Source organism: Myotis nattereri, assembly GCF_964212035.1.
Source record: "Myotis nattereri genome assembly, chromosome: 5".
Classification (NCBI taxonomy): Eukaryota; Metazoa; Chordata; class Mammalia; order Chiroptera; family Vespertilionidae; genus Myotis; species Myotis nattereri.
In genome coordinates this window covers 109564522-109580280 of record NC_138080.1, presented here as the reverse complement: position 1 = coordinate 109580280, position 15759 = coordinate 109564522, and the positions used below count along the sequence as shown (strand labels likewise).

At 59.0% G+C, this 15759-nt stretch overlaps 1 protein-coding gene across 1 annotated transcript in view; it reads left to right on the top strand.

Moving 5' to 3' along the window:
- The first annotated feature begins 398 nt into the window (after window positions 1-398).
- The window catches only part of EIF3B (eukaryotic translation initiation factor 3 subunit B), a 16994-nt gene continuing 1633 nt past the window's right edge, over window positions 399-15759 (top strand). Inside the window, exons 1-16 of the mRNA XM_081090981.1 lie at window positions 399-907; window positions 4107-4299; window positions 6111-6230; window positions 6622-6679; window positions 7144-7272; window positions 7405-7562; window positions 8241-8372; window positions 8451-8517; window positions 8807-8853; window positions 9907-10117; window positions 11559-11631; window positions 12364-12486; window positions 12820-12898; window positions 13421-13559; window positions 15030-15155; window positions 15580-15657. Of these exons, the coding sequence (XP_080947107.1) occupies window positions 454-907; window positions 4107-4299; window positions 6111-6230; window positions 6622-6679; window positions 7144-7272; window positions 7405-7562; window positions 8241-8372; window positions 8451-8517; window positions 8807-8853; window positions 9907-10117; window positions 11559-11631; window positions 12364-12486; window positions 12820-12898; window positions 13421-13559; window positions 15030-15155; window positions 15580-15657 (2187 nt within the window). The 5' untranslated portion in view covers window positions 399-453. The remainder of the gene's footprint in view (window positions 908-4106; window positions 4300-6110; window positions 6231-6621; window positions 6680-7143; window positions 7273-7404; window positions 7563-8240; window positions 8373-8450; window positions 8518-8806; window positions 8854-9906; window positions 10118-11558; window positions 11632-12363; window positions 12487-12819; window positions 12899-13420; window positions 13560-15029; window positions 15156-15579; window positions 15658-15759) is intronic.

The following is a 15759-nucleotide window of genomic DNA, read 5'->3' as shown; positions in this document are numbered from 1 at the left end:
CAGGCACCGAGCTTGCGGGTTCCCTGCCATCGCTCCCCGAATTGTTTGCACGGTGCTGAGTCCTGGGCCGACTGCTGCGCCCCCCCTGCGGCGTCGCGAATGGTTGAGGCCGCCGCCGCGGCGCCCGACGGGAGGAGGAAGAGCGCGGCGCCATGTTGGGCGAGACCATCCTGTCCCTTCCCCGGGGGTGGGGACTGTCGTTCCCGGGAGTTTGCAGACCGGCCTGCGGGACTGCGGTGGTCGCGGTTGAGCGCGCGCTCGCCGTGGGAGCCCCGCGCTGACCGCGGGTGGACACCCGGCTGCCCGCTGCGTCTCCCGGCCGCTCGGGGGGCGACAGGGTGCGGGAGCCCCCCCCGGCCTCGTGGGACGGCCCACCGCACGCACATGGCCCGGCCGGCGGCGCGGGGCGGCCTGGGAGAGTCGGAAGCGCGGTGAGGCGGCAGCGGCGGGCCCATGCAGGACGCGGAGAACGTGGCGGCGCCCGAGGCGGCCGAGGAGCGGGCCGAGCCCGCACAGCAGCAGCCGGCCTCCGAGCCGCCGGGAGAGGAGCCGCGGCCCGGGGCGCCCGGCGCGCAGGAGGCGGCGGACGACGAGGAGGCGGAGGCCGGGCCGGGCCCTGAAGTGCCCGTCGAGCCCGCGGCCGACGGGGAGGAGGCGGCCGGCGCGACCCCCGGCCCGTCCCCGCCGCCGCCCGAGGAGCCCGCCTCCCCCGCCGCCGCCCCGGCCGAGGACGAGGACGAGGCCCCGGGGGAGCAGGCCCGGGACGCGGCGGCCGAGGCCCGGTCCGATGGGGCCGGCGGGGTGCAGGGCGGCCCCGCGGAGGACGCCGGCGCGGCCGAGAATGGCGACGCGGACGAGCCCTCGTTCAGCGACCCCGAGGACTTCGTGGACGACGTGAGCGAGGAAGGTGAGCGGCCCGCGCGGGGGAGGTTGGCTGTGAGGTGAGGGCCTGGGCTCCCGCCTTGTCCCAGTAAGAGGGTGCCGGGTGGGGCAGCCTGGGGACCGGCCATCTGCGGCGGGGCGGGCAGTGGGGCGAGCGGGGCGGGACCCGCGTGCCGCGCGGTCTGGGGTGACGGCCCTCGCCGGCCGGTGTGGTGCCGCGGTCCCGCCACAGCTGTCCGAGCCGGAGCCCCCTCGGCGCCGAGTCCTCGGGTGGGACGGACGCTGTCTCCCCCGGGCCGCGCGGGTGTTGAGCGCCGCCGGCTGCCCCCTGCTCCCTGATGAGCCGCAGCCCCGCCTGCACCCGCCTGCGGCCCGGCTCCCGACGGGCTGTGGGCATCTCCCGCCACGGCCCTGCGCAGCCGGAGCGCACGGTGGGCCCCGCGCATGGCGGGGAGGGCCAGCAGCTCGCGGCCCCGGGAGGGGTGCTGCCCGAGAGGAGATGCTGACGGCGGACTGGCGGTGCCGGAACTTTGAGCGGTTGCGCCTGCTCCCAGAGACGGAGGCAGAACCACGGAGAACCGCGGGCGGAATGAAGACGTGCGTGCAGGACCCGACGTAGACTGTCGGCTGTAAACGCGCTTCCGAGGGCTGTCTGTCGGCGCCGCCGTGTCCCCCCTATGGACGGCCGGTTCCGCCGGGAGGGCGCGTGTTGGGCCCGAGCAGGGCGCCCCGCCGGCGGTTCTGCTGTAAATCGGTGCCCACGTGGGGCCTGTGGTGAGCCCTCAGGACGTCCTCCCACTCAGCACTTGTGCAGCCTCGTTCCCACGAGACCAACACGGGATCCGTTTCCAGGACTCGGTGGGCCCCGGTGCTGGAGCGCGAGGCCAGGCGGCTGGGCCTCCCTGTGGGAGCGCCGGGCACGGGCTTGAGCCGGAGTGACCTGCCAGTGCCGGCCGGAGCCAGCGCAGCAGCCTCCCTTTCTCCGGGCCCCTTGTGGTCGCTTGCTCACGTGTGATTCGTATTTTGCAAGAAGAACTGTCCTGTGTGGGGAGCGGAGAGAGACGCCTTGGGCACCTTCTCTGGAAAAGGCAGTCTGGGGCGCGCCCTCTCCCAGCGCCTGAGCGCCGCGCCCCTCGGGCTGGGACCCCACGTCTTCTCGCCAGCCTCCCTTTAGCGTCAGGTCTCCGCCGCTGCTGGGCCGGCCCGACGTGGTGAAGTTCTCCCTCTAAGCGTCGTCCTTTTGCCCGTTCAGTACCGTTTGTATTTGTGTCTGCTGCTCAGCTTGGTGGATAGAGGGGGGTCCATGGCCCAGCGGACCCAGGTGTGCAGGCCGGCCGCCGGAGGCCGTGTGTGTGTGTGTGGGGGGGGGGGGGTGACTAGCCGCCTTGCCGTGTAGGGACAGGCGCTTAGAAAGAGCACTGGTTCCCTAAGGACGGGACGGGGAAGGAGTCCGCCGAGGGCAGAAACGCTGACGCAGCCACGGGGAGCCTTGTAAACGCAGAGCAGGCTTAGCAGGCACCTAATTGCTGGAGCCCGAGCCTGAAGAGCCGGGATCGGACCCCCTCCTGTGGGGACGCGTCGCCAGGGTGTGACTCTGACCTGCCTCTCCCTTTGTTTCTCTTGGGTCTTAGTTTTTGTTTTTTTGTTTTGTTTTTGTTTGTTTTTAAATATATTTCATTGATTTTTTACAGAGAGGAAGGGAGAGAGATAGAGAGTTAGAAACATGGATCAGCTGCCTCCTGCACACGCCCTACTGGGGATGTGCCCGCAACCCAGGTACATGCCCTTGACCGGAATCGAACCTGGGACCCTTCAGTCCGCAGGCCGACGCTCCATCCACTGAGCCAAACCGGTTTCGGCTAGTTTTTGTTTTTTATTTGAAATTTAAGTGGCAGTTCTTTTTTTTAGATAACATTTTCAATATTATAAAGGGTTGAAATGAGTTAGAAATAGTTTATAGCAGGGCATGCTTCTTGAAATTAAGACTCCTTTTTGAGAGGCCTTTGAACTTACTGAACATTTCAAACACAAAAGTGAAGAGAATCCATCTTAAATTCTGAGAATGAAATGCAGCAAAGAACATGTTCCATTTGGCATGTTGAAGTTCTTTTTAAAAAAATCCTCACGTGATATATTTCTCATTGAGTCTAGAGAGAGGAAGGGAGGGAGGGAGAGAAACATCGATTGGTTGCCTCCTGTCTTTCGGATCTAACCTGCAACCTGGGTGTGTGCCCTGACCCAGAGCCCAACAGCCACCTTGCGTTGTGCGGGGTTCTGTGCCTCAACCACCTGGCCCACACCAGGTCGGCTGGTATGTTGAAATTCTTAAAAGTGTGATAAAGAAGGTAGAGGGGCCCTGGCCGGTTTGGCTCAGTGGATAGAGCATCGGCCTGTGGACTGAAGGGTCCCAGGTTCGATTCTGGCCAGGGGCACATGCCCAGGTTGCGGGCTTGATCCCCAGTGTGGGGCGTGCAGGAGGCAGCTGATCCATGGTTCTCTCATCACTGATGTTTCTCCCTCTCTCCCTCTCCCTCCCTCTCTGAAATTAATAAAAAGGGAAGAAAAAAGCAGAGTGGCCCGCGGTTCCAGGGCACACCTGTGGTTGAGATGACCCGGGCTCGCGCTTGCTGGCCCGCGGCCTGGCTGAGACGGATGCGCTTTCGGAGTGTGCTGTGATGGCGGCTCTGCAGGTGTCTGTTCTCACCCAGTGCTTTGCCATTTCACAGCTCCCTAGACAAGCTAACGAATTTGTAGAATTTATTCAGAAAGGTGGGATTAGTACCTGTCTCAGCCCGAGTCCTCCGACAGAAAGGCTGTTGGGTAAGGGGCTGTTTGTCTCAGAGTGATGAGCCATGTCCAATGGCGGTGGGTTGGGGAGGCCTCCACAGCAGTCCCCGCCCACTCCTGGTTTTCCGGTTCCCGGGAAAGGCCTTCCTCTCCGTGTGCCTTCTCATTACTAAAAGTCTTTTTCTGTTACATTCACTTGAAATCTTCCCTTATTGCCAGGAACCTGTTGACATGCCCGACTGTCCAAGGGAGTGTGAAGAGTTAAAACCTTCCGCGTTCTTTCACGTGTAAATGTGAAGGGAGCGGGGCCCAGGCTTCCTCCTCAAGGTGCAGGCGTTAGGTTCATCTCCCTGCTCGTTGGAAACGGCCGAGTGCTAAGCTAACGTCTGAGCGTGTTGCTCGGTCAGTGAGTCACTGGACCTCTCTCTCTCGGACAGAGTTGCTGGGAGATGTGCTCAAGGACCGGCCCCAGGAGGCGGATGGGATCGACTCGGTGATCGTGGTGGACAACGTGCCTCAGGTGGGACCTGACCGGCTGGAGAAGCTCAAAAACGTCATCCACAAGATCTTCTCCAAGTTCGGGAAGATCACCAACGACTTCTACCCCGAGGAGGAGGGCAAGACGAAAGGGTGGGTGGGACTCAGGCTTCCTAAGTGTCCCCCTCCTCCTGTGTCAGGCCCTCCCCCCTCCTGCCCCGCAGCCACCACCAGGAGGCCGAGTTCTCTGGCTCCGCCTCATCCCGGTGGGCGCTCACCTTCAGCTGGAGCTGCTGCAGCACGTGGTCCTGGGAGGTGTGTGTGCTCCGCTCCCGACAGGCCTCCGGGCTGCTGAGCGCTCACAGAGTCGGAGCTTGGTGCTTCAAGCTGCTGTCAGAGCCGTGGGCACACGGTTCACCCAGGGTAATGGGCCCAAGGACCTGGGAGCTGGCAGAATTCCAGGGAAATTTTACACGTGCAATTGCACTGATTCTAAGATGCGCTTTTTTTTTTCACGTTTTAACATCACAAATGGGGAAATTTTTTATGGTTTAGGTGAAAGCACTGTCATTGCTTATCAGCTTTTTTTTCTGGTGTTACTACTAATAAAATAGTGCCTTTTACAAATGGTAGCATAATAGGCAGTCCTGCAGTTTGCTTTTGAAATCCCATAGTGGGTTTTCTGTGTTGGTGACTGGAACTCGGGTTTCTTTGTTTAAATGCTGTGGCTTCTGTCCTCTCTCAGGACAGGGCATCTGCTTCCTGTCAGTTGACTTCGTGTTTGACAGTGACACAGTCTCCCACGTGTCCCCTTTGAGCACGTGTGGTTGTTTCCTTGCTCTGGACCCAGGAGTGGGATTGGAGCAGTGGTTCTCAACCTTCCTAACGCCACGACCCTTTAATACAGCTCCTCATGCTGTGGTGACCCCAACCATAAAATTATTTTCGTTGCTACTTCATAACTGTAATTTTGCTACTGCTATGAATCGTAATGTAAATATCTGATATGCTCTATGTGTTTTCCGATGGTTGCGACCCACAGGTTGAGAACCACTGGATTGGGGGTTGCCGCTGGGCAGTGTCGGCTGGTGACCAGGTGGTCATCAGAGGAAGGAGTGTCTAGTCAGACATTCTCTGTTTACATTTCATGTCAATGTCAGTCTTTGAGAGGATAGGGGTGAGAAGGTGATCAAGTTTGTGTAGTTGAGATTTTGGAAACTACCGAGCATAGTTTTAATTTACAAAAAAGTGGTCAAGCACAGCGATGCTCCTAGTGTTTTCTGTGTGGAGACAGGTGGAAGGACACCTGTTACATTTTGTTTCTAATGAAACACCCTTGAGAACCTTTGTGATACAGCCTAACACATAATATTTATGACTTTTTTTTTCAATCATTCCAAATTCAGGGGGTGTTTTCGTTTTAAATTTTTATTGATTTTTAGAGAGAGAGGAAGGGAAAGGGAGAGAGAAACATCAGTGTGAGAGCTACATATCAGTCAGCTGCCTCCTGCATGCTCCTTACTGGGGATCGAGCCTGCACCCCAGATGTGCCCTGACCAGGAATGGAACCAGCAACTCTTGGTGCATGGGACGGCGCTCAACCGACTGAGCCGCCCGGGCCAGGGACATGATCTTTATGACTTCAGGTTTTGTAACAACTTTATGAAATAGTTGACCTACAATAAACGTGCCCAGCTTTAAAGTGTATGCTTTCGCACATTTTGACACACACGTCCATGAAACCATTACCACAGTCAAGCTAATGGACATTTTGATGAATGAGGAGCTTCTGTTGGTATTTCATTCATGCTCAGGGAACTGCTCTGCCCGAGATCGGGCTGCCTCGGACATGGCAGGGGCACGGTCCTGGGTGCGTGCCATGTTTGCAGCTGTGGAGGTGTCGTGCGTATTGAGCACGAGCACGCTGATCTGAATGTCCATGCATTGCCTCTTTCTCGCTTCAGTTACATTTTCCTGGAGTACGCATCTCCTGCCCATGCCCTGGATGCCGTGAAGAATGCCGACGGCTACAAGCTGGACAAGCAGCACACCTTCAGAGTCAACCTCTTCACCGATTTTGACAAGTGAGCTCAGGCTCGGGCCGTGTGAACCTGGACCTTTGCCCTGCGAATGGCCCGGGTCAGGGGGAGGGCTCTTGCCTTCTGGGTGGCTCCACCTGTGGTCACACCATGTAGGACCATTTCCCATCCCTGGCCCCTCACACTGGCCAGTAGCACCTCCTCACACAAGCACCCTCACCGGTTTTGCCAATAAAACCCGTCCTGCCCCTGCTCTGGGGTGGACAGCAGGGTGCAGTGCAGCAGGTCCTCAAACATGGCGTTTCCTTAGTGTTGATGAGCTGCCGTAGACACTTAACCATCAATTACGTCACTTAGTGGGTGTTGACTGAGGGCTGGCTGGACTGCCCGGGGGGGCTGCCGTGTGACTGCTACCGGACCATTTCTTCTTCTCCAGGTATATGACCATCAGTGACGAATGGGACATCCCAGAGAAACAGCCTTTCAAAGACTTGGTATGTTGAATGGAATCGGGATCTAAGTACAGCGGGGCCTTGACTTACGAGTGTCCCGACTAACGAGTTTTTCGAGATACGAGCCGCCTCTCGGCCGATTTTTTGCTTTGAGTTGCGAGCTAAAATTCGGGTTACGAGCCAGCTTCAGATACCCCACCGCTAGTTGGCGCAGCGAACGTCACAGTGAACGCGACGACATCAGCCCAGCATCACGTGTCTCACTCGTTCACTTTAAGATTTGACATACGAGTAGTTTGAGTTACGAGCTCCGTCACGGAACGAGTTAAACTCGTAAGTCAAGGCCCCGCTGTAGTTGAAATGCTGGCCGGCCTCTTGGCTTGGGGTGGGGAGTTCCTGGGCAGTTGGAGAGGCTGCCGGGATGTGCCCACCTCCAAGAGCAGTGTGACCAATGAGTGCGCTTCTCTCATACAAACTGACATGTGGCCCCGCCCTGGGTCTTCCAGGGGAATCTGCGCTACTGGCTGGAGGAGGCGGAGTGCAGGGACCAGTACAGCGTCATCTTCGAGAGCGGAGACCGCACCTCCATATTCTGGAATGACGTCAAGGATCCCGTATCGATCGAGGAGAGAGCGGTGGGTGTTTGCTGCCACATGGGGAGGGAGCTGGGCACGAGAGCAGGGGAGGGGTCTTGGTCTCCGGGGCCCGTCTAGGCGTGTGTGCTTGGCTGTGCTGTTGCGTTCATGGTGGCATTGCTTTCTCCACAGCGGTGGACAGAAACGTACGTGCGCTGGTCTCCCAAGGGCACCTACCTGGCCACCTTCCATCAGCGAGGCATTGCTCTCTGGGGGGGAGAGAAATTCAAACAGATTCAGAGATTCAGCCACCAGGGGGTCCAGCTCATCGACTTCTCCCCTTGCGAAAGGTAAGCCCGGGGGGAGGTGCATTGGCATCTGCTCCCTTCAGCTCCTGGGGCCGCCTGCAGAGCCGTTGTGTTGTGTGTGGTTTCACCCTTAGGAATGGCGGGAGGTCTGGGAGCTCCTGTGTGCTCTGTGCCGAGCGCTCCAGTTCACGTGTGGTTTGGTTGCTTTGCCATTTTCTCTCCAAATAGATGAGCATAATGTTTTCATGAGCCTTTGGGAGTAAGTGGAAGGATCACGTCCCTCACCCCCGAGTCATTTGCTAGGAAAGGGAATGTTACACAGCCACATGCCGTCGTTAACGTCGGGAAATTTAACATCAATTACTGTTAGAACTTGATCCCTTGATCCAATGATGTCCTTTTTAAAATTTCCCCCTTCGGTTCAGGATCTAGTCCAAGATCATGTATTTTGCAGATCATTTTCTTGTGAACAAACATCCCTCCTGTGTGTGATGGTCTGTGTAGCTTTGTGGGGGGAGTGGGTGGAACATGAGGACCTTGAAGGCCATTGTCCACAGCCACCCAGCATCCTCCTGGTTTGCAGGCTCGATCCCTAGTAGGGGGCATACAGGAGGCAGACAATGGAAGGGTCTCACTCATCAATGTTTCTTTCTCTCCTCTCTCTCTCAAATCGACAAAAACTTACTTTAAAGAAATAAAACGTGTCCCCCTCTGTTACAGATACCTGGTGACCTTCAGCCCCCTGATGGACACACAGGATGACCCCCAGGCCATCATCATCTGGGACATCCTTACCGGCCAGAAGAAGAGAGGCTTTCACTGTGAAAGCTCCGCTCATTGGCCAATTTTCAAGTAGGTGGACAGTGGGAACCTGGAGACCTCAGGGGCTGCTCGTGGGCAGAGCCTGCACTGGTCTTTTTCTCGTCTCAGGTGGAGCCATGATGGTAAATTCTTTGCTCGGATGACCCTCGACACCCTCAGCATCTATGAAACTCCTGTGAGTGATGGACTGCATTATCGCGGGATGAGCGGGGCCGGCTCGGGTGGGCTTTCCCTGGGCCCGGGCATGGTGGAGCGGTGTGTCCTGGGCTGGTCGCTCTCTGCCAGCCCCTGTTGTGCTCAGAGGGTTGGGTCGGAGAGGTGGCTGGGAAACGTGGACGGTTTCAGGAGTTGTTGCCTCTGCTCATGCAAGCTCACATCGGAGCCTCCGCTTGCCTTTCTGTAAAAACACTGCATTATTGAGACATTGGCCTGTTCAGTCACTTGTGGCTCTTGTTTTCCTGCAGTCCATGGGCCTCCTGGACAAGAAGAGCTTGAAGATCTCCGGCATCAAGTAAGTGGGGCTCCTCCAGCTGCTCCTCTCGCTCTACGGCCCCGGCCCGGCCTGTGCCACCTGGGCGACGTGCCCCTCCCCCGCACAGGGTGCCTCCTGGGCGACGTGCCCCTCCCCCGCTCAGGGTGCCTCCTGGGCGACGTGCCCCTCCCCTGCTCAGGGTGCCTCCTGGGGGCCACACGGTGGAGCAGGGGCTCCATGTAGTGACAGGGCTCCGTGCTGCGTGGTGTGGGGGGCGTTTGGTGAGTCGCAGCTCCTCTGTCAGAACGGCCTTTCCTTCCTCTGAAGCCTCCGGTGGGTCAGTGTCTGCCTGGAAGTGCCGCGTGCCGGGTCAGGCTTCTTACTCCTTCCTGCCCTGCGATCTCTTCTCGTTTTAAATAGGTTTTTATTGGTTTCGGAGAGGGATAGAGTAGAAACATCAATGATGAGAGAGAATCATTGATTGCCCGCCTCCTGCATGCCCCCTACAGGGGATCAAGCCTGCAACCCAGGCATGTACCCTGACTGGGAATCGAACTGTGATCTCCTGGTTCATAGGTCAGTGCTCAACCACTGAGCCATGCTAGCCGGGCCCTTCTTACATTTTGGGGCAAAATGATGGCTTATATAGAAAATAAAGCCAGTTCTTGGTTCTCGTAAACGCAGAAATAAAGATGGTGCTCACAGCACGAACTTGCAGTCTCCCTCCAGCCTCGGCTCCTCCCTTGTTGCTCTGGTTTCCTCAGCTCCTGCTGGGTCCTTGTAAGGCACAGAGCCCGGCCCATCGGCCTCAAAGGGATGGAACCTGCTGGCAGCGCAGGGAGTGGTCGGGTGGGTGTGAGTCCTGGCAGAGGGGCCGTGGCACTGGGCAGCACTGTCAGCATCTCTTTCCTCCCTGGCAGAGAGTTTAGGCTCAGGGCTGCCACAGGATGAAATGACTGACGGGTCCTAGAGCAGCACCAGGCAGTGTGCTCCCACGAAGGGTTGCTGCTGGGCCTCCAAACGGAGGCCGTTGAGCTCTGCCGTTGCCCCCGGTGACGGCGTCCTGGTGACGGTGGTTCCTTTGTCCCGCAGAGACTTTTCTTGGTCCCCTGGTGGTAACATCATAGCCTTTTGGGTGCCCGAAGACAAGGACATTCCCGCTCGGGTGACCCTGATGCAGCTGCCCAGCCGCCAGGAGATCCGGGTCAGGAACCTCTTCAACGTGGTGGACTGCAAGCTGCACTGGCAGAAGAACGGGGACTACCTGTGTGTGAAAGTGGACAGGACGCCCAAGGGCACCCAGGTGCGCGGGGCCGGGCGGTCCTGGGGGCAGGGCTGTGCCGGCTCGGGGTGTGGAGGTGCCAGTGGAGGCTTGGCTGGAGTTTGTGGGTTATCGTCAGGCCCACCTGATCCCAGGAGGAGTGTCCTTTATCCGTAAAACTGAGTGGGTGAGACACGCAGGTGGCTTAGAGTTCATGGGAACACAGCTGACGAACAGCACGGGTGTGGGTTGCGCGGGTCACTTACACGTGGGCCTTTCCCAGCCGATACCCAGTCGCCTCCGTCCCGGGTGTCACACCTGCAATCCCACCAACCGCAGGTCAGAAGCAGCGTTGGGAGGGGCTGTGGGCGCTGGTCCTCGCCTTCGCCCTAAGGGGCTTGAGCAGCTGGAGGCCCTGCAGCAGGCCCTGTGGGCCCTAGGGGACAGACAGCTCGTTCTGTTTGGGGGACTCAGGTTAGATGTGGGTTTTTGACTGCGCGAGATGGGTGCCCCTAACCCAGCCGTGGGCAAACTACGGCCCACGGGCTGGATCCGGCCCATTTGAAATGAATAAAACTAAAAAAAAAAAAAAACTGTATCCTTTTATGTAATGATGTTTACTTTGAATTTATATTAGTTCACACAAACACTCCATCCATGCTTTTGTTCCGGCCTCCGGTCCAGTTTAAGAACCCATTGTGGCCCGAGAGTCAAAAGGTTTGCCCGCCCCTGCCCTAACCTCTGCCTTGCTCATGGGCCAGCTGTTGATGCGGCTCCAGGCTCCCGCCCTCTCCTCTGGAGGTCAAGGGAATATTGTTCCTCAGTGTTTCTAAGCACAAAGAAGCGCCTGCTTGACTCATTCTGCTTTTCGTTTGCATCGTGATAGTGAACTTCCCTACAGAGCTGCCTGCTTCCCTTCCCGTGGACGTATCCCTGCCCTTCACAGGGCTGTTTCATTGAGATACAATCCACGTCCCGTAACCCTCAGCCTTCCAGGGGGCAGTTCAGTGGCTTTCACCATCTTGTGCAACGCAGTCCCCACTGTCTCAATTCCAGAACATTTTCCTCGCCCCAGACAGGAAGTCCACCCCCTTTAGCAGCCACCCGCTCCCACTCCCTGACACCCTGCTCTGCCCCTCCCTCTTTCCGGATCTTCTGAGGGTGCATTGCAAGGGAGTGGACTGCACGGCGTGGCCTCTGGGTCTTGCTGCCTTCTCTGAGCGCGTGAAATCTTGCAGACGGGCTGCAGTGCAGATCCGTGGACGGTTTGCGTGTGACGTGACCTTTAGGGCAGTTCTTTGTAGTAGAGTCTGGGCCAGAGAGAGAGGGAGAGAGTCCAGTTCTCCCTAGACAGTCCCGTCCGGTGTCCATCAGCCACGGAGGGCCCTGTGTCATGAAGAGGGTGTTGTGACCACTCCACTTGTCCTTTTAAGTCTTCCTCACACTGGAGGTCTCCACATTGTCACCCCCTTTTTTTTAACAGGGTGTTGTCACGAATTTTGAAATTTTCCGAATGAGGGAAAAGCAGGTGCCTGTCGATGTGGTGGAAATGAAAGGCAAGTTCGTTGGGGCCCTTCGTGCTGAGTGGCCTTGGGCTCACAGTGGCCTTGGGAACTGGTGTGCGTGCCTGGCTGGGGCGGGCATTAGGACAGGCTGTGACAGTGACCTGAGGGCGTGGGTCTCTGAGCTAGACACGCTGTACGTTCTGGAGTCTTGTCCTTTCCAGCTTCAGTCTCGTAACCTTTCCAGTGGCCAAGGGAGGCTGCCCCCGCCTTTCTCATCGCTGCGCCCCCAGCCAGCACAGGCGCGAGGGCTCTGGCGAGAACGGGGAGACAGGTCTTAGCCACATTGGGCCGTTAGCTGCGGAGCTCATGACATCTGAGTTTCCGTTTGAGGACCTTCTTCGGACCCATGAGAACTGTGCAGGGCCGTGCCTCTGCCTTTGGGTGGCAGTTCGCCTGCGTCCTCTTTTGTGTCTGTTTTGCTGGAGAGAGACGGGAAGGGGGAGGGGAAACAGAGATAGGAGGACGTGTAAGGCCCACCTCCTGCCCGGGGAGGAGGGCAGCCCTTCACGAGGCCCTGGGACCCTGCGTGCCACGGAGTGTAGGAGAGGACACGGCCACGGGCCACACAGCCCACGGTGGGCAGGCGGGCCTTTCCACGGGCCAGGAGGCGCACGGGCCAGCGAGCTGCAGTGGACGCCGGGCCGGTGCGCCTTCCCTCTGCTGCTCGGTGCTTTCAGTGCACGTGAGACCGGCTGTAACGGACCGGGTGCTGTCTCCTCACAGAGCCCATCATCGCCTTCGCCTGGGAGCCGAATGGGAGCAAGTTCGCGGTGCTGCACGGAGAGACCCCCCGGATATCCGTGTCCTTCTACCACGTGAAGAGCAACGGGAAGATCGAGCTCATCAGTAGGTGGCCGTGCCTGTCTTGTGTCTTGTAGGGGCGAGCCAGTCGGCATGTGGGGGACCTGCTGGGGCAGCTGCTCAGGCCTGAGCCCGCCGTTGGGAGACCCATCGTGGTCATGTGGTTCCGTGGGCGTGTCACATCCATGGACAGGCGGAGCCTGCGTGGCTCCCTCACGCGTCAGTGTCTACACTTCAGCTTCCTGCCCTGGCATTGAGTGGATAAGGCTGCTTTCTCTGAACTTTGGGCACGTGCCAGTCCCTATCCCCTTGGTCCTGGCTGCACGCCGGCCCTTGTGCCTGCACCATGACTTCTCACAGCCGCTTCCTTCCTTTCAGAAATGTTTGACAAGCAGCAGGCCAACACTATTTTCTGGAGCCCCCAAGGACAGTTCGTGGTGCTGGCCGGTCTCAGGAGGTGGGTGTCCGCCTGATCCCCAAGCAGCGCTCTGTGGGCCGCCGCACAGACCTCGACCCCAGTCCCAGTCCCAGGCCACGCCCCAGGCCACGCTTCCTGTGCTGGGTTCCGAGCGGTGATACCGCTGAAACCTTGAGCTCTGGAGTTCTCATGGGCGTGGCCATCCCGGCCTTGGTGCGTGGGGCAGATGGGTGCACAGTGTTGGTGCACGCTCCGGACTGGGCCCCCTCAGCGCCCTGCCCATGTGCGCAGGTGCTCCAGCGGCTGTCCCCGCTGTGGTTCCGGAGGCTCGTCGCACACCGCTGGCCTGCTCTATGAAACGTGCCGCAAACACAGGCTGGTCCTGTGCCCGGCAGCCTTCAGCAGCATCCTTATCTCTGTTATGTCCACGCTAACAGCCCGGCAGTGGTTAGGGGACGCCCTGGATCCTCACCCGTGGCCTCCACGGGCCCTGGAACCCGGGGGAACTGCGTGGGAGGCTCCCGTGAGGACATCTGTCTGTCTGTCTGTCTGTCTCACCAGCATGAACGGCGCCCTGGCGTTCGTGGACACGTCGGACTGCACCGTCATGAACATTGCAGAGCACTACATGGCCTCCGACGTGGAGTGGGACCCGACTGGGCGCTACGTGGTCACCTCTGTGTCCTGGTGGAGCCACAAGGTATGGGGACCAAGCCACCTACTGTGGGACCGAGTGGTGCTGGGCTGGTGGCTGACTCCTCAGGTGGGCGGGCATTGCTACTGATTCCGCGGTTCCTTGAGCCTTTGGGCCCAGCTCCAGCTGCCTCCGTGCAGAAGCTTCTCACTCATGAGAGGGCTGTGTTCCAGTCAGTACTGTAGTGGGCAGTGCCCACCAATCAGCATGGCTCGGCCTCGCCCACCTGCACGTGCAGGCAGCACTCACACAGCCTGACGTGGGCAGTGGCCACCGTCCAGCGTCAGAGAGGAGCACGCCGGGCGCACTAGCCCTGGGAGGGTCCAGAGCTTGAAACTCGCTTTCCCCCGAGTGCACGTCACTTCCGCACCGTGACGCTCGGGCCGTCTGTACCTGACCAGAGCGCCTGAGGCATCAGCCTTTTCTGTAAAAGGTGCCGGTCCTGGTCGCGCTCTCCCGGGTCAGGCTCCGTCTTTCTTGTGACAGCCGGGTCTCCGTGTGGGCTCGGTGGTGCAGCTTTCCGGTCTGCAGCCTCCCCTGTGGTTGGGCATTCCTCTGGGCCACTTGCTGTGGGGTGCGCGTGGAGGGCGTGTCCCAGGGTGCTTGTGTGCTCCCAGCAGTTGCTTCTCTCCCAAGCAGTTTTTTTTTTAATATATTTTATTGATTTTTTACAGAGAGGAAGGGAGAGGGACAGAGAGTGAGAAACATCGATGAGAGAGAAACATCAATCAGCTGCCTCCTGCACAACCCCCACTGGGGATATGCCCGCAACCAAGGCACATGCCCTTGACTGGAACCGAACCTGGGACCCTTCAGTCCGCAGGCTGACACTATCCACTGAGCCAAAGTGGTGAGGGCTCTCCCAAGCAGTTTTTCGTTTGGACCATCGTCGTCTGGTCACCCAGCTTGTGGTCAAATTCAGGTGATTCTGTTGAGTGAAGTCATGAACTTTCAGGACCACGGGCTTGGTCAACACGCCGCAAAGCAGTGTCTTTATATCCCGACCAGGACCGTGGCTGTGCCCCCTCTCAGCTCAGCAGGCCGCCTCGGCATGCGGTTAAATGGGACGGCTCCGCAGCTGCCTGACAGGGTTGCAGCAGAGTGAGGCACGCATGGTACCAGGTACCGTGTCCCCAGGTACCACCAGCAAAGGCACACCATCTGCCTGCAGACCAGTGTGGAGTGGGATAGGCTTTTAAAAAAAATACTTATTTTTGTTGTTTTCAGACAGAAGGGGGAGAGAGAAACATTAAGAGAGAATCACGGATCGGCTGCCTCCTGCACATCCCCCACTGGGGATCGAGCCCATAACCCGGGCATGTGCCCTGACCGGGAATCGAACCGTGACCTCCTGGGTCATGAGTTGACGCTCAACCACGGCGCCACGCCACCCGGGCCTGGAGTGAGGTGGGTGTGTGGCTCTGGCGCCACCGCGGACCCGGTCCCTGGGGTAGCAGAACCGCCTTCCTCTTGCAGGTGGACAATGCGTACTGGCTGTGGACCTTCCAGGGCCGCCTCCTGCAGAAGAACAACAAGGACCGCTTCTGCCAGCTGCTGTGGAGGCCCCGGCCCCCCACGCTCCTGAGCCAGGACCAGATCAAGGTCAGCTCTCCAGCGGGTTGCGGCGGGCGAGGGGGACGCTGGGAAGGGATGCCCGAGCAGGAACCGCCGAGGGGGAGAGCAGTTGAGGGCAGTCACTGGAGCTCAGGAGCCGCAGGCCCGTCAGCACCCCTCTAGGACACGGGCGTGAACTGGGAAGGGGCTGTGCCCACGTCCCCACGGGGCTCACGTCGCATGGGGAGCTCTGCAGTGGGTTAGGGTGTGAGGACAAGGCTGAGGGACGGAGCCCGGGAAGGGAGGACGGGCCCGCTGCTGCGAGACCCGAGAACCAACGCCCAGCCACGCGGAGTGCCTAGAGGCGGTGCCCGTCGGCCGCTGGGCGTCATTCCATGTTGGCAGCATGGAAGGTGCATTTGTGGGTCTTGCTTTGTGTGCGTAAGTCCTAAGGGACCTGACTTTGTTTCAGCAAATTAGAAAAGATCTGAAGAAATACTCCAAGATCTTCGAACAGAAGGATCGTCTGAGCCAGTCCAAAGCCTCGAAGGTGTGTGGTCCTTGGACTGGGAAAGGCCACAGATGGCCGCCGTCTCTCATGGCAGAGCGGGGCCAGTGTCTGGCTTGGGGGTCCCCCCTGGGCAGTCACTTC